Source organism: Ruditapes philippinarum, unplaced genomic scaffold (genome assembly GCF_026571515.1).
Source record: "Ruditapes philippinarum isolate M1 unplaced genomic scaffold, ASM2657151v2 ctg1463_1_1_1_1, whole genome shotgun sequence".
In the NCBI taxonomy this organism is placed as follows: domain Eukaryota; kingdom Metazoa; phylum Mollusca; class Bivalvia; order Venerida; family Veneridae; genus Ruditapes; species Ruditapes philippinarum.
The window spans coordinates 71,451-95,501 of NW_026855209.1; the positions used below are offsets into that span (position 1 = coordinate 71,451).

The window sequence follows — 24,051 nt, forward strand, 5'->3', positions numbered from 1 at the left end:
TTGAGCCTGTTCACAAAAATTGCTTATTGTATCAGCAAAATTGCAAAAATTTTATCTGCAAAATTGTTCACTCGACAGTATCGCAAAAAATATGATACATACAACGTAACAAACAAACTGAAATCACTGATTAGTTCCTTTTTTTACTACAAAGTAAACGGCTCCTCGACGGGGAATCACACATTTTCACAAAGTACAATTAACTTATTTACTGGCCTATCCAAATATGACAGTTTATCACGTTTCCCTTCACTACTTAATTCTGAAGTACCAACATACAGTCTAACCTTACGAACTAGACCATCTGAATCAGGGTACAATTCAACAATTCTGCCCATACGCCACTGACATCTTGGTTGATTGTCATCTATAATAAGTACGACATCACCTACACAACAATTGCGCTTTGGAACAACCCACTTATTACGAACTTGAAGGTTTTGCAGATATTCCTTGCGCCATCAACACCAAAATTCGTTAGCTAAATACTGAATACGTCTCCATCGCTTTCTTGAATACAAGTCAGTCTTCAAAAATTTACCCGGAGGTGGCAACAGTAGTTTTAATTTCATGGTAAGTAAATGATTTGATGTAAGAGGTTCTGAAGATAAAGGATCATTCAAATTTTGAGGTGAAAGTGGGCGGCTGTTAATAATCGCAGCCGTCTCACACATGAATGTACGCAGACTTTCATCATCATGCTGAGCGCCGTGATGATACAATAATGATGACAGTATACTTCTAACAGAACGTAACTGACCTTCCCAAACACCACCCATGTTACTAGCATTTGGAACATTCATTTTAAACTCTATAAAATCACAACTTTCCTTTTGCAAAAACCTATGAACTTGTGAAATATCCATTTCAGACAAAGCATTAGCTAATTCACGTTCAGCACCTACAAAATTTGTTCCGCTATCTGACCTTAACACTCTAACTGGACCACGTACAGCTAAAAATCTGCGCAAAGCATTAATAAATGAGTCGGTTGTTAAAGAGTTAGCTGTTTCTAAATGAACAGCACGACAACAAAAGCAAGTAAAAACCACACCGTAACGTTTTAATTCTTTTCGACCCTCTTTTATTAACCACGGCCCAAAATAGTCAACTCCACTGTACGTAAAGGGAGGTGAAGGTTCTTCGGGATCATTGATGCCAACACTATAAAGTGTTGAGATTTGAGTACCGCTCAAGCCGGTGCTAGGGGGCGTGAGGGATGTTGCACTTATTCATAATCCCTCATGTACAGACTCAAACAAACAGAGTCTGCAATTCTTATGTTATTTTGTTGAGATTGTTATCCCTCATGTACAGACTCAATCAAACCGAGTCTGCAATTCTTATGTTCTTGTGTTGTGATTAATGTTTCCGAGGGATCACTTTGTTTCCAGAATTTTTTAATTATGCCCTTAGTGTTAAAATTGCCCTGCCCCAGAGGCGATAGTTTTCCTTAAATGTATAAAGTAAAAACTTAAAAATCTCTGAAATGACAAAGGCTAGAGGTTAAATATATGGCATGAGACTTTGCGAAGTGAACCTCTACCAAGATTGTTCAAATTTGAAAATATATCCCTGGGGTCAAAATTGGTTCCGCCCCGGAATCATTGATTTTCATTATGTACATATAGTAAAAAAATAAAAAATAATTTTGTCTGAAGGTACAAGGCATAGAGCTTTGATGTTTGCTATATAATATCATCTATAGGTCCTCTACCAAACTTGTTCAAATTTTCCCCTGGTGTCAAAATTAGCCCTGCCCCGGGGCATGATTCTCATTATGTACATAGTAAAATAACAAAGAATAAAGATCAACAAGGCATAGACAACGTTCACAGGACGCCGCCCCGGACACACCCAAAAAACAGAAAATAAAACAAATGTTTTCTGAATGAGAGAAAGCTACAGCTTAGATATTTGACTTGAAATGTTGTTTGGTGGACCTGTATCAAGATTGTTTTGAATTACACCCTTGGGTCAAAATTTTGCCTTGCCCAGTCCCAGTGAGTTACTTTCTTGTCCTTTGATGTACAGCGATGAAATTTTGACCATGTGCACAGTTTTAGTTGTAAAATAGATAAATACAGAATCCCTAAATAAAGCCCAACACGGCAAAATTGAAAAATGTTGCAGGCTCGGTTTGATTGAGCCTGTTCATGGACGGTACTGGAAAGTGCAAGTTACCGTCCACGCCCCCTAGCACCGGCTTAAGCAGAATTCAACATTTAAACATGAAATAGTAAAATTTTGAATTTAAAAACATCCGCAGATGTGTTCATACGGCGGTTATCATGGAACCTTCAATGTGACACTTCCGTGCCATTCCATGACAAGCGGCGTATGGTCCCCAAGTAATAAAAAGCGTGTGCCCTAAACGAGAAAACAATGGGCGGAACTAAATAAAATTGAATTTTGAAAGGGGATCAGAGGTCATGAAGCCTGCGTATGACAGATAAGACGTCAAAAGACAAATTTAAAAAGCAGGCAACATATCCTAAGGGTGATTCAACATAATTCAAATAGGAATATTGGAACCACCCAACTAGAAAATGCCGAAAAGTTGAAACTAAAATACTACAAGCACAGCAATAATGTCGTGCTGAACGATCTTCAAGGATCGAAAATATAACATCATTGATTAAATGTACGGGGAGACCTTTCACAGCCGCCACACGGCACAAATAACACGGATGTGATCATAAAATAGATAAATACAGAATCCCTTAAATTGAAAATTAAATTGTAAAATTGAATTTTGATATCAGATGACCTGGGTTTTGATGATGTGACCTACTTTCTTGTCCTTTGATGTACAGCTATGAAATTTGAACTATGTGCACATATTAAAAATTGTAAAGTTAACTTTGATATCAGCTGACCTAGATTTTGACAAAGTGTCTTACTGTGTTGTCCTTTGATGTAGTCATGAAATTTAGGCTGTTTGAAATATGATCTTCACCACAAAATTCACTAGATTAAAGTGCATTGATATATTCCTACTCTGATCTTTTATTGGATTAACAATAGATTTTTCCACTAATCTGATAATAAGAATTAGATAGGTCAGGGACCTGTGCATTATGACAATCTTCAATTGTAAAGAAACAAAACAAAATATGTTCCTACACTACTATTTGATGTTGTATTAATGCGGTGTCATAGCATTTTTCTCAAATGCAATCTTGTTGTTCATTTAAACTATTAATGTATCAATGGTACTTTCTAATAGATCTCATGCTTACGAAATCCATCTACTCTTCAATAAATCCACCTTCTCTTCAATTATTTCTCTACCGCCTCCGTGGTCGAGGGGTTAGAGTCGATGACTTCTAATCCAGTTACCTCTCTGGCGTGAGTTCGATCCCCGGGAGATGCTTTGGTAGCTTAGCGCGGAGGAAGGTAGTTTATTACTGGTGTAACTCTCCAGGAACGATGGTTAGGAAACTACCGGCCCATATGACTGAAATACTGTTGGGAAAAGCGAAAAATGAAACAAACAAACAAACAATAATTGGTCCGCCTGGGCTCCTTGCCGTTGGTTCTTGTTGCTGGGTCATATGGGGGTTGCGTTCATTGAACGCTGCCTTTCCTTGTTGATCTTGTTTATCAAATTCTAAATTTTCCACCATAATAAAAGATTTAATTTACAGCATGTAAATTAATTTAAGTTAGTTAGTTACTTAGTTAGTTTGTAAGTTAGTTAATTAGTAAGTAAGTGTTATTATAAATAATGGCATCAGCAGACATGTTCCTTGTAGTGTAGTGAATGACTGTGTGTCTGCTATATCAATGATTTATTTAAAGCATAAAAATTAATTTTAAGAATGCCTATTATTTTTATTGCACTATCCAATAAAATCGCATGTATGTATGTATTTATGCATGTATGTGTTTTATGTGCGTGCGTGTTTGTACGTGTGGACATGTCCGCTTTATGCCATTATTTATAATAACACTTGATGGATGCCTTCATTTATATGACTAAATATTCGAATGAAGCGTAAATTTGCCTTTACCTAATTTAAATTAAACTTTTCAGAAACAGATTTATATTTTGCATTTTTTATATTGAAATACAGTGGAAGATAAAGAAATGGAGATAAAGATCTCTCAGCTAAGAAACAACATGAAATAATAGCCAGTCAAGAGAACTCAGCAACACACTAATTAACCAGCCAACCAACAAATTAACTTACTTACAAATTAACTAACTAGCTAATTAACTAACTAACTAATAATCATATTTTAAATTAATATACATGCTGTGAAATAGATCTTTTATTACGGTGGAAAATTTAGAAATTATTGAAGAGTAGATGGCCTTCGTAAGCATGAGGTCTATAATAGCCAGTCAAGAGAACTCAGCAACATACTAATTAACCAACAAACCAAAAAATATGATAAACAAGATCAACAAGGAAAGGCGGCGTTCAATGACCCAGCAAGCCAACCAACAAATTTACTTACTTACAAATTAACTGAATATGACTGCTGTGAAATAGATCTTTTATTATGGTGGACAATTTAGAAATTATTGAAGAGTAGATTGATTTCGTAAGCATGAGGTCTATTAGAAAGTATCATGAATACTAGTAAATTATGGTCCCCTTTAAAAATATACTATAAGATAAGAGAAGGCCGTAAACACTTGAATCACACAAAATCAATTGAAAGTACTAAATAATATTACTAAATTCATTAAATGAGACCACTCACAACTGTCAGAAGCATCTGATACACACGAGATTCGAGATTCTAACATTTACACGGTCTTTCAAGTGTTTGCTACGCCATAAGACATCTTTTTGTGAAACGTTGCGGTTTCGTTGCTATTGGCCAATCAGAAGACTCGTTACAAAATATCGGACAGCTGATTGACAATTCGGTACGTAAACATAGGCTAATACATGTTTGTCAGCTGAGTACGGGTCAAAATCACTTGAATGTACAATATAATATTACTAAATTCATTAAATGAGACCACTCACAACTGTCAGTAGCATCTGATACACACGAGATTCGAGTTTCTAACATTTACACGGTCTTTCAATTGTTTTCTACGCCATTAGGCATCTTTGTGTGAAACGTTTCGGTTTCGTTGCTATTGGCCAATCAGAAGACTCGTTACAAAATATCGAACAGCTGATTGACAATGGCGTAAAAAGGAATCTAAAGGCCGTGTTAGAATTTCGCGTGTATCAGATGTTACTGACGGTTGTGAGTGGTCCAAATTATACACGCTTTCTATTACTTGGGGACCATACGCCGCTTGTCATGGAATGGCGCGGAAGTGTCATGTTGAAGGTTCCATTATAACCGCCGTATGAACACATCTGCGGATGTTTCTAAATTCAAAATTTCACCATTTCATGTTTAAATGTTGAATTCTGCTTAATCCGGTGCTGGGGACGTGGACGGTAACTTGCAAATTCCAGTACCGTCCATGAACAGGTTCAATCAAACCGAGCCTGCAACATTTTCAATGTGTTGTGTTGGACTTTCTTTAGAGATTCTTATTTTCTATATTTTAATGTATATAGTAATATTATTTAGTAAATTCAAGTGATTTCGACCCGTACTCAGCTGACAAACATGTATTAGTCTATGTTTAAGTACCGAATCGTTGTGCCGCAATTTTGTCTACCAAGGATTTTTAGCACAAATTCGCTCGTTTCCTGATAGATATTTCATGAACGAGAAGCTTAATACAAACTTGAAATAGTGATAAAAGTTTTTTAATTGTCTGGCTAACGGCCCGGGATAAGATTCCCTTGCTCGTAGACTCGAATCTGAAGTTTCCGGCCATCTTTTAACTTATAGTATATTTTTAAAGGGGGTCATAATTTACATTTTGTTTTGGTTTTTGACACTTTTAAGATGAAAACAGGTTTTTTTTATCAATCTGATCATACTTTTTCTTCCCAGGTCCGATACTCGTGCCTGTGAAATACCCTATAACTTTCAGAGAAAAGCATTTTTGAAGGTATGGTTCGGAATATGAAATGACGAAATGTTGACGTTTACGAATGGTATGATAAAAGGATTTATTATTATGAGAAAATAAAAGTTTTGTGACTTAAAGATAAAAATGCGCATCACATCGCATAGTGTGGTTATTTTCAGTCAAAATTCACGTGAAGGAAAGCTTGCACAGGGCCAAAAATTTGTTAGCATGCTCCATTAGATGTTGACTATGAATCTATAACGAACACAGTTGTTTATGTTAAATATAGATAAATACTTACCGTCCGTTAATTGCGTTTCCTGCACCGACATGTTTATAGTAGTACAGCTGTCGACGCTTGGACTGCTGTCTGTACGGTGTGTTAATAGCTCTGGCGGCCATCTATTTCCCCTGAAATCCCCCAACGGTTTTCGAGATGAAGAGCGGACAGGATTTTTTCTATTTATAGATCTGGCGGCCAGTTTCTGCAGCGGAGCTTAACGTGTCGGCGATATGCAAAAGGCACGATACTTGTTGGAGACGCTGGTGAGCGGCGTCGTCTCTTATGGAATGCTTTTTATTTTGGCCTATGGATGGAGCTGTTATTATTAGCAGTTAATGTCATGTTGGGTTATTTAGTTTTATTTTGATAAAATCAAGTAAACAAATATGTTGTTATATTTGTATTTAATTACTTTATGTAAAAAGCATGTGCCTTGTGATATTATTTTCACGAAATTGCAGGCCCAGTTTAACAGCTTGTCCCTTAGCTTTATTTGCAATACTAAAGCCCGGATTTCGAATATCGTTGTGGTCTACATTGATGCCGTATTCTTCTTCATTCATTTATATATTTTCAAAATTTTCCTACAAGAAGAACGTTCACCTGCAAATGAGCATTAGGATTGGTAATGGAACTATTGTAAACGATTATCCTATTGATTTTATCCATATTACGATTATCTATTGCACAGAATGATTGTTTTTACAAAGTGTACTAATATCCGGGTGTGGAAAGCCAACCGATTTTCTGCAATACTGCTGTCACATGGTCATCTAATTTTTTATGAATACTTTACCATTACTTTGCATGGCTGCAACATTTTCAATTTTGCCGTGTTGGGCTTTCTTTAGGGATTTTTTATTTATCTATCTAATAAAACTGAGCCTGCAACATTTCATAATTTTGCTGTTTAGGGTACCGGTGTTCTTAAAGACTTTTGGGTTTCAGGTTTTCTCTATTTAAAGGGGAAGTAACTCATGTTTGCTAAATTATTTGTTCTTTTCTGTCTTAAGTATTACTTACTATTTTTGTTTTATAAAATTTACCAGTTGTAAGATCATCAAAAGTATAGTGGCCCTGAGGAGTGAATATTGATAGATTTATTTTTACTGGCTTTATATATCTCTGAAATTTCGCGTGAATGATGAAAAACAAAACATCGCCGAATTTAGGAGAACGCCGAATTTGGGTCACGGTAGGATACCTTAGACTGGATATTTCTAGTTTGTTCAGTTAGTACATACCTACAGGTTTTTTGCTACAGGAATCTTCTAATCGCTATGTGAAACTAATTATTATTTTCTATGTGTTTGTATATAAATTGTTAATAAAATAATAAAATGAAAGGTAGAAAATTAAAGCTTTGCATATAGGTGCTCATGTTCATATATTGAAACAGAGAAAGGATTACATCCTAAAGTTATCAATTTTAAACGCAGTTAATTACCGGTATATAGTAAAGTCTAATGGAAGGTTATAAGAAGGACAGTATTTGTTACTGTAAGAGATATGCATTTAATATTTAGACACTCATACAACTCAATCTTTATTATATGATATACATGTATATGGACTATTTTAGATTTTTTTGCTTTAAAATTATGAATTCCATCCAAGTACCACTTTTAATGGGATGTTATATTTATTTTAAATGGAAACTGGGAATAATTTATTTAATGTGCATACATGTGTATCTTAGTATATGGATATGATGAGACTTACAATATTTCTGTATTTAAAGACTTACAGTTATGATGGATGAGACTTGCATTTAAATTTATAAATGATAATACATATTTTGATTAGTCTACAGGTTATAGATGTTTATACCCAGTGTTAACTGGCTAATAATAGTTTCTATAATAGAGTTAACTCGTATACATTATAGTTTTCTTTCTTAGGTACTAGATTTTGAATTCCATCCATTAGTACCAATGTTAATGTTAATGTAAGGATTTCATATTTATTTAATAGAAACTGGGAATTATTAATGTTATGTGCATACATGTATATCCTAGTATATGGATATGATATGATGTAAAATACTTCTCTATCTAAAGACTTACAGTTATGACATTATTATTAAAGGGATTAGACTTTCATTTAAAGTTATAAATAATAATGCATGTATTGATTCAAAATGTCCTTATAAATTTGGATCAGGCAATATAATTTATAAAGTCTCACAAAATTATATTCTGAATTGTTATTCTATTTTTTTCTAACATGTGCATAGTTTGAAAAGGACAGTTTTGTCTTATCAATGTGGAAAGGAGGGATACCGGTCTCAACCTCCAGGTCTCTAGAGTCAACCTGACAACAGACTTTTCATAGAGTAGATTGTTACTTGCACTTGAATAAATTTGTGCTCTAAATTTTAAAGTGGGTGATTTGTGCAACATGAAAACCAACAAAGTACAATAAAGTGACCGGGCACCAAATGAAAACATGAAAAAACAATCTACTACAAAGTGGTTCGTTTGTTGTATTTTCATGTTTTCGCCCGGTGCCCCCTGATGCAAAATACAAATCAGCCTTCATAAAATTTCTTATCATAGAAAAAAGGTCAGTTTTTTTATCTGTACAAAAAATTGTATATTGTACATGTATAAGTACAGTTATGTTCACTTTCAAATTGACAGTTTATAAAGAATGTCACAACCAATAACTGTCTAAGCCCTTTTTAAGTAAAATTAATTATACAATATATCAATTGTTATTTTGATTAAGACTATGAGTATGTAAGTTTTTTGTCTTATTTGTTTTATTAAGAAATAATCTACCTGTTAAATAAAAAATCTAAAAGTATCTGTCAGAGTTTAGAACTGTTCACTATTTAGGGGAGAAAATGTGTAAGCGGCCAGATAGCTCAATCGCTACAGTCACGGTACATTGTTCTGTGGGTCACAGGTTCGAGTTCTGGTTAAGCTGAAAGTTTTTCTCATCCTGTGACTGCATACAAGCCTGAGTTTAATTCACCATGCTCTGTAAACATCAGAAATTCAAGGACACAAATCAATATAGTGGTGAAATATGTTGTGGTTTACAACTGTTCTTTTTTAAAGAGAAAATGTGTAACCGGCAGGATAACTCAATTGGTCTTCTGACAGTCATGGGTTTGAGTCATGGTCAGGCAGTTTTAGTCCGGGTTTAGAAGTGGTTTTCATCTGAGACATGTTTGGTTCATTTATCAGATTGTATTAAATTTGAAATGGACAAAGGCTGTATTGTACAAAAGGCATTTGATAAGTTGATCATATTATACTGCACATGAAGAGGTTCTTCTTCTTCTTCTTCTTCTTCTTCTTTTTCATGAAACTTCAAGTCTTATCTCTGATGGACAGCAGCTGGTGGATGTGACTGGTACTCATACTTCTTCTGCTCCGAGTACCTATGGTGTCCCCCTGAGGTTCATTTTAGGTCCTCTTTTTTGTCTCATGTATGTCAATGACATGTCTGCAACCCTAAGCAATAAGCTTTTATTATATGCTGATGGCTCAGGTATCCTTGTATCTTGTAAAATAAATCTGAAGAAATTCTCTATAATGGCATGAGTCTTATAAGTGATTTATTAATTGAGTATAAATTTTCTTTGCATCTTGGCAAGACAGAGTCTATACAGAGTCTATACTTTTTGGTTTAAATTTCAACTTAAACTGAGCTCAGCCTCCAGGTCACATGTACTTGTACTGCTCTAAAGTACACATCTTTTGTTAAGTATTTAGGTAAAAAAACTTGATCAATATTTTTGGCGTCGCCTTTAATGCTTTGCATCAATGCTTTTCTTGTCACTCTTGTGGCGTTTTACTGAAATTCCCCAGCGGTTTTGGAGATGAAGCGCACACAAGAGTTTTCTATTTATACCTCTAGCGGCCATTTTGTGCAAAGAAGCATTACGTGCCGGCGATATGCACAAGGGATGATACTGGTTACTAATATGACGTTTCATTGAAATGTGGCTGTAACAGTACGTCTATTTTTTATGAATTTATTTTCTGAGCTAGAAAATTGTTTTAACACACGAACTAACTTAATTTCACATATTTACCATTTTTTAAACTTTGATGTTCAGTACAGGTGCCTGGGTGCCTCATCCAGCGCAGAAATGTTTTAAAGGTAGAAAATATTATTTATCACTATCATTTATGGAAAGGCCAAGCCAATTTCTATTCAATTTATTATCACTTACACAGTGCACATGCATTTTGTGCTGTTTAAGAGATAAGGAACATTCAGTTGCCAACTTAATGTCTAATGTACTTAATTTTCTACTATACATGTAAGTATTATACATGTATGTGTATCTAGGAACGTTTGATCTTTTCAAAAATTTAATATTTATAACCGCAGGCTATGACATTCTATTTTAAGAATATTACAACGACCATTAACAAACGGTCTTTTTATTTATGATTGATTAAATATTTTTAACTGCATCAATTAATGTCAGTTCAACTTTATAATTAAATGATTTTCTTTATTCCATTGTCAAGTTGAACTGAATTGACTATGCATTGTTTAGAAGATTGACTGTTATAATGGTAATTGACCAACACTTGATATTGGAAATTGTAAAGGTTGGAATACAACTATTCCATGCGCATCACCTTTTGTGTTTAGTGAGAATTTCAATGGATATTGAATAGACGTGTGTAATTTATCGCCCATACCAAGTACTGTACGTTTAGGATAATTTTTTAGTGACGCGGAGGTCAAGTCCACTGTAACGATGTAGAACAGTTATCATATTGTGCTTATTATCTCAAGTCAAGCAGGCTTGCCATAAAAATTAAAATATCATGTCCGCGTAACGCAGTAGGTAAGGTTGTCTGGTAAGTTAAATATCAATGCATGACATCCAGGTTCGGATTGTACTTTTTTCGCAAAAAAAAAATGAGTTTTTTAATAATCAAATGAGAATATGTTGCATGTTTTTTCTTGTTAGCTCACCAGACGCGAAGGCTCAGGGCGAGCTGTTAGTATCAAAGGGGAATGCTCCGGCGTCCGTCGTCATGCGTCAACAATCGTCTTCTTCTGCAGATTTACTTCAAATTTGGTCTGTAGCATCCTTGTGACAGTCACACTTGAGTTTGCTCATGTCCTTCCAATTGGCCCCTTTTAGGGGCCAGCAGAGGTTAAAAATAGAAAAAAAACTTTAAACATCTTCTTCTACAGAACTAATTGATGGATTATCACGAAACTTTGTCCGTAGCATTCTCGGGTAGGCTTTATATAGTTTGCTCATATGAATTTGATTGGCCCCTTTTAGGGGCCACTAAAGCCAAAAATAGAAAAACCGTTAAATGTCTATTTCTAGAGAACTAATTGATCGATGATGACCAAACTTTGTCTGTAGCATTCTTGGGTTGTCTTTTATCAAGTTTGTTAATATTATGTTGATTGGTACCTTTAAGGGGCCGCAAAAGCTAAAAATAGAAATACCTTTAAATGTCTATTTCTACAGAACTAATTAATGGATGATCACCAAACTTTGTCTGTAGCATTTTTGGGTAATCTTTTATCAAGTTTGCTTATATTAATTTGATTGGTCCCTTTAAGGGGCCGCTAAAGCTAAAAATAGAAAAACCTTTAAACATCTCCTTCTTCAGAACCAATTGATGGATGGTCACCAAACTTTGTCTGTAGCATTCTTGGGTACTCTTTTATCAAGTTTGCTTATATTAATTTGATTAGCCCCTTTTAGGGGCCACTCACTAAAACTAAAAATAAGAAATAACCTTCGAACATTATTTCCTACTGAAATATTGATAAATGATCACTAAACTTTGTAGCATTCATAGGTAGTCTTTTATCAAGTTTGCTCATATTAATTTGATTAGCCCCGTTTAAGCTAAAGCTTAAATGTCCCAGGTCATGGCATTTCTTTAAAGTCTTTATTTTCTTGACAGCTACATTTTATTTCCTGAAATTACTAATAAGTGAAGTATATTGAAACTCTTTTTTACTTAAAGCGATAAGGTATATTATAAAAGAAATATTATGTTGTAACAGCTTTCTGAGGCCATATATTTTCTCCTCGCAACATTGAAAAATTTATATCTCACTCGACCTTCGGTCTCGCGAGATATCAATTGCACGTAGCAAAATACAAAGCCTCAGAAAGCTACTACAACATAATATTCCGTATTTATTACCGTTATATTTGAATTATTAGATAATAAAACAAAACCACCTTTATATTCCATCTCAGTTGCATCTTATGTAAAATTTAAAAAATAGAGAAAGAAAAAGCAAGAAAAAAGTTAGACATCTTGTGAGGTTACGAACTCATTATAAAATTATTTAAGTTGTATGGCATCCCAAAGACTTTACCAACTTTGCCATCGAGACATTTCAAATTCTACTAGCATTTCTTATCTTGCATAACATAAGCCTTTAAAAACCCTGTTTTACCTATTCAGACAAAGGTTGTAAACTATTGTGTACACACATTTTCACATTATCATAGCGGCACAGTAAATGATAGAATTGCAACAAATCATGGCAATTATGTAAACTTATTTAGATATTCACCTGATTACTCTCTGTATATTGTCTAAAAAATAGCACTTCATTAATTTCCGTGAAGGTCATTGGATAAACACTTGTACACTGGTATGTAACGAATATATCGCTAAATTCGTTAGAGAAGTGTGGTGTATTGGTATAGATGCCGGGCTACCGATCTGAAGGTCTATTGTTCGATTACTTACCTAACCTAAATCAGAGGATGTTCAAAGTCAACTGTAATGCAGTTGATATATGTGAGATTTATAACATTTTCTATATAATTTGAACTATTTTGGTACTGGCAAGAGTTACCTCTCTTTATATTTTGCTTTCGTGAAAATTGACTCCGCCTACTAATTTTCGTCTATTTACTTGATAATTCCATATATGGATGCTGCAATAACATTAACAAATGTTAATAGCGTTAGAATGTAAAAGAAAAGTGTGGTGTTGTAAACCTGAGTGTGTCAAGTTGATGCAGTTACATTCTCAACGTCTTGATGCACAGCATTAAAAGTATTATGTACGTTCTATCGTTTACATTTCTACATGTCGCAAATTTGAAGTTATACATTTTAAATACAGTTTATAACTTATCTAAGTTGCATGTTTACAGCTTCCATTTCATCAAATCGAGCTAATCAAAATGCTTGTTTAGTAGAACCGAAGTATGCATTGTCCAGTTTCTAATGCTGGATTTTGGCAACGAATAAACTCCATAGAATATGACATTATATACATACATTTCAATGTTTATCAATATTTTCACGGCGCGAAAAATGATAAAAGTGGCTTTCTTTTTTGATAAACATAAACGAAACTTAAAATACTGTTTGGTTGTTGATAATTATATATCAAAAAATATATTCTGACGAGTAAATGAGACATCAAGATGTGGCTTAAAAATTAACTAATCTGACAAAGATGATTTTTTGTCAGCAGACATGCAATTGAGTTAAACCATCCCTTACAATACGCTCCCTTGGCAGCTCACTGAATACACTCACGTTACTTCAGACCGCTGCTTTAAAATGCATATTGACCTTTACAGTGAACTATGAACGACCAATGAAAGTTTTCCAAATTCTAAATCACCCGAAAATCTTTATACGCATTTTCATTGGTTTTAACAAATGACGTGTGTACAAAATTATAAATAGACGGGTAATTCCACAAAATTTTGTAAACAAAATTCCGACTGTTAACAATTCAACTTTCGATAAGCTTGCAAAACGTTTCAATTATGGATCCATTAAACCGTTTCAAAAGGCAGTGGTACAATCTATCATTGAGCAGAACAATGACACTTTTGTGTGTGCAAGAAAGTCTCTGTGTTTTCAAGGGTTAACATATTTATATAGTGAACTTGGTGTGAAAGAAAACCCGATTGTTTTGGTATTTCGCTGATGGAGACACAAGTTTGGGAATTACTAGATACTGTAGATAGATTTCTGCCACTTACATATGGAAGGATTCCAGCGAAAATGGTGATATTCTTTTGACTAGTAAGAAACATGCTTTTGTGGCAGATTTTGATAATTTCTAAACAATTTTATTTATCTTTTATTCATTAAATTAATTTCTCTCTAAATTTCTTCTGTTTACGGTAAAGCATTTCAGATTCACTTAAATTCATGACTTTTCTAGTGTAAGATTGGTCCTCTTAAATTTTTGGTCAATTCAAGATTAATGACTTAATGTTACGCTCTTATGGTTTTTCTTATTTATTGATAATGTTTTCTTAAGTAATTGTTTAATTTGAAACTACCCCTATTTCCTTTATTTTCTAGCATGAGATTTTTACTGAGTTCACTTTTTGTCAGACTATATAAGAAAGATTTTGACCTTCTCAATTGCTTTTTGCCTCAAGGACGCCAAGGTAGCTTATACCTAGTCAACGAGATAAGCCACAATTTTTACCAATGTAGGGTTATTTTTGTTTGTTTCATTTTTGAATAAGAAATCTATTTTATTATATTTTCTCAGAAGTGTTTTCCATTTCTTAAATAAGAAACTTAAATAACTTAAATTAACTTTGCTTTCATATTTAAACTGTAAATTATGACCAACGTATAAATTGTAGTAGATTTTGTAATGTTATTAACGATATTTGAGAAATGTAAATTTCATAAAAGTCATCTAAATTGTGAATGATCTTTGTTTGATTGAAACCTTAGAGTTTATAGTTAACCCGGGTATGCAAGGTTAGTAAACCTGCTACATTTTGGGGGCTCGTCCGTTTAAAAAAACTAAATTCAAAATTGTCTAGGAAAATGACAACGCCGCCACATTCTTGGTGGATACCTTTAGAAGATAAAAACAAAAAGGTTTCATTCAAGGAAAGTCATGTTACTTCGCCACTACACACAAGTTGTTTTGATAACAAAACAGTTATGTTAACAAACTCTCATAAATGTTTCAACTCAAAGTGAACCTTTTTCTTCCCTTCATGAACCTTCTTTCATATCTAAACATATAAAATCTGAAACTAAGAGCACAAATACACCGAGTAAAAGTGAATTTTCATTTTACAATGAAAATAATTCACATTTTCAAAGTACACCAAGACAATATGAAATACACAATAAAAGTAGGGGATCTCCTCAAAATGTTGATATACACAATAAAAGTAGGGGATCTTCTCAAAATTTTGATATACACAATAAAAGTAGGGGATCCTCTCAAAATTTTGATGATCTTGCACCCCATGGAAAGAAACCTACTGAAAGAGTATTTTCCACAAAGATTTAGTAACATAATGATAAAGAACAACATGGCACACTCCATATACAGGAGACGTCTCAAACTAGATAATACACACAGGGAAAATCTCAACACCAGAGATGTAGTCATGTTTCATTTCTCTCAAAACACAAGCATACACAAATGACAGTTCCTCATCTCACGAAACACGCCATTCTCAGATCGTTTTCAAATAACTCCATGCCATGGTTTTTTCAAACCTCACTATATATTATCGTCAAAAAGGTTAATAATCAAAAACTCAGCCAAAACACTGTTTAACACATATGCCAGTTTTCTTGATAAACGTATAGGTAATATATAGACATGACTAGAGACAATTTCAAAATTTCACATCCAGGAGCCAATCTCAAAGTCATTATCCCGTTATATCATTGAAATATAATAATAGTCAAGTGTATGACTCTACAATATTGTACTGCCCTATCAATGTAGATCAGTTATGTACATACATTAGCAGACAGAAGGCATTGTTAATACCTGAACACAGTTCTGCTTCTACTTTAATGGCAAATAGTCATTTTGTTGATCATAGAAGGCATCCATTAATGAAACCTACTATCAATAGTTCTACTCATTCACAGAATGGCATACATTCTTTTCAAAGGCCAGAAAAGCAAGCCTTTAATCCACAAATGCAAAACTTCAACAGTACATATTAACCTAGCCCTTTTAGGATTACAAACTGCATCTCAGTTTCCTCTTAGGCACAAAGCCAAAGAGCCTGATAATTTTTGATGGGGAATCAATAGAATTGAGAGATTATATTGTTCACTTTGAAAAAGTAGCAATTTGGAATCAATGGATGAAGTTGAAAAAGCTCAACAATTACTTATGAGCCTTAGTGGATCTGCTCAAAAAGCTTCTTAGTGATCTTAACCCAAACTTATTGGATAATTATAAGTACATTTTGTCAGTTCTTAACCGTAGATTTAACCCCCTTGAACGTGAAACAGCATATCGCTGTGAATTCAGAAATCGTAAAAACCTTTAGTCTGAAACAGCTTCACAATATGGCTACGCTTGACAAAGATTAGCTGTGAAAGCTTTTCCAACAGTACAGCCTGAAGCCAGAGAGATATACATCATTGATCAGTTTATAAATGGTCTTTTTAAGCTTGAAGTCAGAAGTCATGTACAATATAGACACCCAACAACAATTGACTCTGCAATATCATTCGCAATAGAATTTGAAGCCTTTGAAAGTTCTCAGGGAATCCTTAAAAACCATGATTTGAGCAAGAGCAGTCTACATCTTGCAAAAACGTTTCAAGTAAAAAGTAAAGAAAATGTTACCTTAGAAGACATAGCATCCCTTCTCAAAGCTTTGAATGAAAATCTTTCAAAAGGCAATAGAAGCAGATCAAATAGCAGAGACAGATCAAACATTGAATGCTTTAAATATCACGCAAAAGGTCACATTGCATCAAATTGTCCCACAGCTAGTAAGGAAAACTAATTGAGGCTGATCTTGAGCCCAAAAGTTCAGCCTGTGATAAAACAAAAGAAAAGGGGCAAGATATCATTATCTACAACAGTGCAACAAGAAGAACGTGTTTATATTCTAAAATTGTTATTCACGATTATTGTTCAAAAGCATTGATAGATTCAGGTTCGGCTGTAAGCATAATTTCAAATAAGTTCGCAAAGAAAATAGGAATGCTTAGCTGACCTTCAGCGTTCATTACTTTAACTGCAAGCAAAGGAAGTAATATAAGGTGTCCGTTAAAAATAAATTTATTTTGACCTAGATAAGAATCGTTTCCTATGATTTCTTGTGGCTTGACCTTGAAAGATGACCTGCCGTTTGTCCTAAAGATTTCCCTTGAAGACTTTTGATGAAAAAAGTTTTGAAATTGGTAAAGCTTGCATGTAATCCGGCAAACACACACACAATCTTACAGACAAGAAAGCAAGCAAACGATCACGCATTAGCTCACTTATTCTCCAAAATCCACAGAATCTGTAAACTACTGTTCATAGGCAAATAGAAGGCACATTCTTAAATGATTCAAAAACCACCCCTATGTTGAACCAGTAAAGTGATGCTAGGAAAATGGTGTTCTAATGGCCAGATCTCTTGTGTCATCTAAACAAATGACTATACCACGTATGTCACTTTATAAATTTAGAGCGAAGCAAAAATCGATCAAAATTCGACAAGAATCTAACTATAGGCAACATTCCAGTCTGTCTCTTCAGTAAGTGAACTTGACAATAAGGAAACAACAAGCGTCATGCCTGTGAGCTTCCTAGTCATTTACAATCTTTACTTCATGAAAGCTTCTGAAAACCTAACTAAAGAACAAATTAGAACAGTTAAGCTATGTTCTCTATGAATTTAAGGACATTTTACAGATGATTCATAGAATATTAAATACAAACTGATATTGTAGAACATCATATTGATGTAGGTGACTCAAAACCCATAGAAATACCACCAAGGCGTGTGCCATTGTCACAAAAACAAGTAATTGAAGATGAAGTACAATAGAAAATGTTAGACAAGAACATAATTGAACCAAGTTCAAGTGCATGGGCAGCACCTGTAGTACTTATAAAGAAACCAGACAATTCAATCCGCTTCTGTCTAGATTAGCAGAAAACTTAACTCTGTTACAGAAGAAAGATGTCTTATCTCTCTCCAAAAATCATATGATGCTCTGATCACCCAAACAAGAATCTCTCGGGTCTAAATAACACTTTAACCCTCTCGGGTATGCCAAATAAATATTGGACCTCTGACAGCAAACCTCTTTCTAAATAGGATCATATTTATGCTTGAAGTTGATCGCAATCTACGGTATATATAGATGGTATAAGAAAACAAGTTGGAAACAGTTATCTAGACAGAAATAATCATAGATTTACTGAACAAATCTTCAAAGATGTAAAGCATTTAAAGCAAAGAAATGCTCATTTTCAAAAAAAACAAATACTAATATAAGGGTCAGCTTGTGCAGAGGGCAAAGCGCATTGTCGTAGCCGCAGCTAAAGCGCAGGTACAGATTAGAATGAATATTAAGAATTGTCTCATGGCACCCAAATAATAAAATGAATTAAGTAGCTTTTAGGAGGCCTTTGTCATATTATAGGAATGTTAAGTTCCTGGTTTATTCTCAACTTTACTTTCGCACTCAATGAACGTGAGCTCAAAAGAGAGAAAGAAAATGTATGGACACAAAAGTGTCCAAGATAAGTTTTGACAATTAACAATAAATTACAAACCTCCAATCTCTAATTTTTTCCCAGAAGATGGATTGTTTATTAGATACTGAAAGGTTGTAATACAGGCATTGGCTGTGCTCTTGTCACAAATAAAAAACTGGGTGCAGGAAAAGTGATCTTTATGTCTAACAAATCTCTTAGCAAATCGCAAAAAAATACTGTAACAACCTTTATAGAACTTTTAGGCAAGTATTCACTTTTGTGAAACATTATTAGACACATATACTTTGGGCAGAAAGTTTTTAGTAAGAACTCGATTAACTTCCCCTGTTAGCTAAAAAAACTTCAAAGAACCTGGAAGGATATGTTAGCTCGCTGGTAGCTATACTGTGACAAACCTAAAGATTTTATGGTGCAATATCGTGGAAGTGTCTACAGCATTAATGCAATTATTTTCATCCAAGAATACCAGTCCGTAATAATATTCATGTCAAAAGAGTAAAATTGTCACTGACTGGTGGGAATAATATTAAAAACAAACGTCAAAAGACGATAAAAAATTGCATAAGACGTCTTGCTCTAGTCTGAGCAAACTAATTGCACAAGGTCACAACTACCAAAAGGAAGTATATTAAATGCACAATGGTAATTTAACATTCGACTTCTCAAACAGTTATATCCTATTTACCACATAAACAGACTTGCACCCTAGAATAACAATCAAACTTAATAATTTTACAATAAAAGTACAAACATTAAAAAAGGATATTGTTTAAAACAAAGTCAAACTCGAAAACAACCGACCATGTTTTAATCTCAATCTGATTGGTAAATGTCCAATATTGGACTCTTAGAATTCAAAATCAAGATTCAGATATCAGTGTCATAGCTAATTCTTAAGAAAAAATTTACTGGAAAAGAACAAAAGTAAATTGCTATAATAATCTTACAAATGTTTAGGACATTATGGGGAGGCTGGGGGTCTTTTGAGTAGTCTATTACACTCATTAACAGACAACCTTCGGCGAAAACAGACAACAAATCTTACGTTTTATTCTCTGAAAAAACTTGAGGTCGAAGTATTATTTCTCAACAATAACAAGTAGAATAGCGCCAATAAACCGGTAGTGAACAGAACTATTAGCTTCAATCCACAAAGAAATATTTATTGGGAGACTAACTTTCAATATATGTAAGCGCGCGGTAAATTCAATTAGGAAATTGAACTCCAGAAGAAAGCCCAGGTCAAATTCTGCGGCAGTCTCATTTACCAACAAGACATATCTTACCCCCACCTTTAAGACGTATTTCCCTTGAATTATTCTAGGACCTTTACCTCCCACTGTCTGACATGGCACTCTTTATGTAGTAGTAATAAGTGACTACTCTCCTAATTCCGAGCTTATGCTAAATCATAGACTGCACTCACCATGTAGCAGAAAAATAGTGACTGAGTTATCTGCAGATATGGAATTCTTCAATTGTCCACATCGTACAAAGGATCAAGTCCCTGGATTTGAGTCATTAATTTTTAGGAACATGTGTCGCATATCTAGGTAGCCTAAAAAAACAAGGACCAGTTCCGTATACAATCCTAGGTCTGATGGCTTACAAAGAAAGAAAACATACCGAACCATCCAATGATGTTAGCAATTTCGTGAAATTAAAACAGAACGATTGGGATGACCATCTTCACTTTTATTAGTATGGCTTACAGATCAAGTGTACACATAGATACAGCTAAATGTACGCCTAATTTACTTTATGTTTGGCCAGGAAAACAAAATCCTATTGACGTTATGTATGGGACCCTCCTAACCCCCTAAAAACATCCTTTGGGCCCCTCTCAGTAGTACAAAGGTTAAAAGGCATTCTATGTCCAAAAAAAATACCCCAAAAATTTCTGAGGCAACGAAAGAACCCTTTTGTAACCGCCAGAAACCCGGAAAATTAAATGCCCAAAGGTCTTAAAATGTCTTTTGGGCCCAAAAAGGGGATTCAGTAATGGAGATGGTATCCTCCAAAAAAGCCAATTCCTTGTTAGGGTTTTTGGGGTTTGGGTTTGGCCATTTAAATTTTAAAATATTGGGAAAAAATTTCCATAAAACAAACAATAGAACCAAGTCAAAAAAAAACTTATAAGTAATTTATCATCTCAAAGAAAGCTTTTGCCCCCTTCCAAAATAAGGGTAAACTCCCATCAAAAGGAAATTTTAAATTCATTATCCAAAAATTCCGATTTTTATTATAAAAAAAAGGGGGAAAGGGGTTTGGGGAAAATGAAATGGAAAAGATACCCACTTCTCCATATCGCCCCTGGTTGGGCGCAAAATAAACCCAAAGGGAATTTTTTTCCCTATTTAAAAAGGTTGTTTATTTAAAAATTTAAAATTGGGTTTGGGGTTTTGCTAAACAATACCCTTTTAAAGGGACTTGTTTTCCTTTATTATAAATGTATCAATTTTGTCACCATTTAAAATATCATACTTAAAATTAACATTTTATTGTAAAAGGGGGCAAACAAAAAACAAAAACATCATATAAATTTTTTAAAAAGGATTTAATAATTTTTTTTACTAAGACATTAAATTTTAAAAATTAAAAAATTAAAACCCCAAAACAATTTTGTTGCTTGGAAAAAAAAATTTAAATTTTCCCAAAAAGGTATACAAGTCTTTAATTTTAAACTTATCATGTAAAATATGAAATATTTTTACAAAGACTTAAATTTTGACTTTTTACCTTAAATTTTTAAAAAATACAATTAATTTAATTTAAAATTTAAATTTTAATTTTGTATAAGGGTTAATTAACTTTATATTTATTTTTAAATTTTTAAAATTTTTGGCAATGGAAAAAATTAAAAAAAAAATTTTGTAAATATACATGTAAATGGGTTGGTTTTTTAAAAAAAAAAAAAATAAAATGTTTTTGATAAGCAAAAAATTTTTAAAATTAAAAAAACTAAAATAAATGAAAAAAAGATATACTAAAAGACCCAGAAGTAAGGAAAAATTTTGGAAATTTTTAAATCCCAATTTTTTTTCTATCTGTATATAAAAAATTCAAATATTTGAAGCATTGGGGAAATTGTGGGGTTTTTCCCTTTTTTTTTTAGGAAAGGGGGGAAAAAGTGGGCCCGAATTTTGGGGAAATTTTTAAAAACAATTTTTAAATCTTTTATTCAAAAAAATTTTCTTCTAAAATTTTTTTTCTGTTTTCGGGGAAAGCATTTTAAAATTTACTTAAAAACATCGACTTTTCTAGTGAAGATTTTGGTTTTTTCTTAAATTTTTTGGTTTAATTCCCAAAATTAATGATTTTAAAGGGGTTTCGGGCCCCTTATGGTTTTTTCTTATTTAATTTTAAAAAATTTTTTTTAAGTAATTTTTTTAATTTGAAACCAAACCCTATTTCCTTTAATTTTTTAGCATAGATTTTTTGAAAAACACTTTTTGGGCAACTATATAAGAAAATTTTGAACCCCCTCAATTGGGTTTTTTCCTCAAGGAAGCCCAAAGGAGCCTTTTTAATATTTGGCCAACCCCCAAAGCCACCCAATTTTTTCCAATGTTTTGGGTTTTTTTTTGTTTGTTTTTATTTTTTTAAAAGAAAATTTTTTTTATTTTAAATTTTTTCAGGAGGGGTTTTTTCCCTTTTCTTTAAATAAGAAAAATTAAATAAATTAAAATTTTAAATTTTTCTTTTTATATTTAAAAAATGTAAATTTGCCAACGTAAGGGTTGGGAAATAGATTTTTTTAATGTTTTTAAACGATAAAAAGAAAAATGTAAAATTTTATAAAATCATCTAAATTGTGAATGATCTTTTTTTGATTGAAAAACCCTTAAAAGTTTAAAAGTTTTACCCGGGTTTTTCAAGGTTTGTAAACCCGCTAAAACTTTATTAAATTTTTACCAAATTTGATTTCAAATTTTTAAAATTTTATTACAAAGGGGGTTTTAAACAAGATAAAAATTTTTTGGAAAATGACAAATAAACATACAGTGGCAGTCATAAAATTTACCCCACATAGGCAAGAAACTTTTGGAGCCGTTTGGCTAGCCACTTTCTATTTTTGTTTTTATTTTTTTGAAACTTTTTTATTTTAACTTTAAAAATTTTCATCAAAATAGGGGAGGTGTCAAATCACCCCGGAAAAAATGATAAATTTGGGGGTAATTTTTATCTCAAAAATTTTTTTTCATTGATAGAAAAAAATGATGTATCATTTTTATATTTTTTTTCAAATTTCTGTTATCAATTATTTGGAAAAAACTGTAAACGACACTTTAAAACAGAATTGATAGATTTAACATAATTATATAATATCTAGAAATTAGGAAAATTCCCATTAGGGTGAAAAAACCTGCAGTCTGACCCTGGACCATATCTACCAACTGAAATATCCTGCCATGCTTTTTCACATATTTCTCTAGTCTGCAACTTGGCACAGCTTCTGAAACATATATATGATTGACTCCTCAGCTTCTGGACATGAAAGGTTATCTGTGCATGTACAGAGCAATGTGAATATAAATTCTAGGGATATCTGCATTCACTGCACAAATGTCCACAGGTTAGAAAAAAATTGCCAACCTTTGATCGGGACCTCGAACCAGGACTTGAACACATGTTTCCATGGTACCATAACCAATAGCCCTATCCATCTGCCTACACACCATTTTCTCTCCTATACACGGTGAACAATTCTGAACTATTGACATTTTATTACTGTTTTTACTTTAAAAAACTAATATAATCTTTAATATGATAAGATACAATATATGTGAAATATAAAATATAATGAAATAAATTACCAACTGAGCTGAATCATTATTTGCAACAGCAAAAACATATTTAAAATCCAAGGCTTTTAAAGATTGATTTAACATTAATAACATTTTTTATACATAATATTAACAAATTACACTATATCAGTGTGACGTCAACCTAGCGATGTATGTGGGATCACTTGTACCATATTTCTTTTAGCATCAATTCACACCTTACCTAGGCCCACTACACACAGGTTTGAATGTAAGTTGAATAATATACAGTTACATGACATGTTGTATAGATGTTGATTTTTGTTTATAAACACTGTGGCTTCTGAAGTTTGAAAAATAAAACAGGAATAAAGGGTGAAATCCTTAGAAATCAAATCATACATCTAGAAGAAACAACATAATTAAATTTAACACACAAAAATTATTATTAAAAATTTTCATTGTCAAATTTAACATGCATTGGTACAATAGCCAAAGACTATCATATAATAGGGACAGCTTTTCAGTGAGTAAGATGTACACGTAATCATGTACCTCAGGATATAAGACAGCTGCTTGTAAGGACTGAACTATAAGGAGTAATGATTAGCACA

At 33.1% G+C, this 24,051-nt stretch overlaps 1 protein-coding gene across 1 annotated transcript; it reads right to left on the reverse strand.

Annotated features, from left to right (window-relative positions):
- Positions 1 to 176: 176 nt before the first annotated feature.
- Positions 177 to 23,395, reverse strand: LOC132742506 (uncharacterized). Its single transcript, XM_060730944.1, has 3 exons — positions 23,268 to 23,395; positions 542 to 1,116; positions 177 to 367 (listed from the first exon to the last, which is right to left on the reverse strand). The coding sequence occupies exons 1-3, from the start codon at positions 23,393 to 23,395 to the stop codon at positions 177 to 179; spliced, it is 894 nt and encodes a 297-aa protein (XP_060586927.1).
- Positions 23,396 to 24,051: the final 656 nt, after the last annotated feature.

What these genes read in the sequence shown, in the direction of transcription:
- LOC132742506 (XM_060730944.1), bottom strand. Translation starts at nt 23,395, where the DNA reads ATGTCAATAGTTCAGAATTGTTCACCGTGTATAGGAGAGAAAATGGTG. An exon ending in GTTCGAGGTCCCGATCAAAG is followed by an intron (nt 1,117 to 23,267) that starts GTTGGCAATTTT and finishes CTTTACGTACAG; the next exon opens with TGGAGTTGACTATTTTGGGC. An exon ending in ACTACTGTTGCCACCTCCGG is followed by an intron (nt 368 to 541) that starts GTAAATTTTTGA and finishes TACTTATTATAG; the next exon opens with ATGACAATCAACCAAGATGT.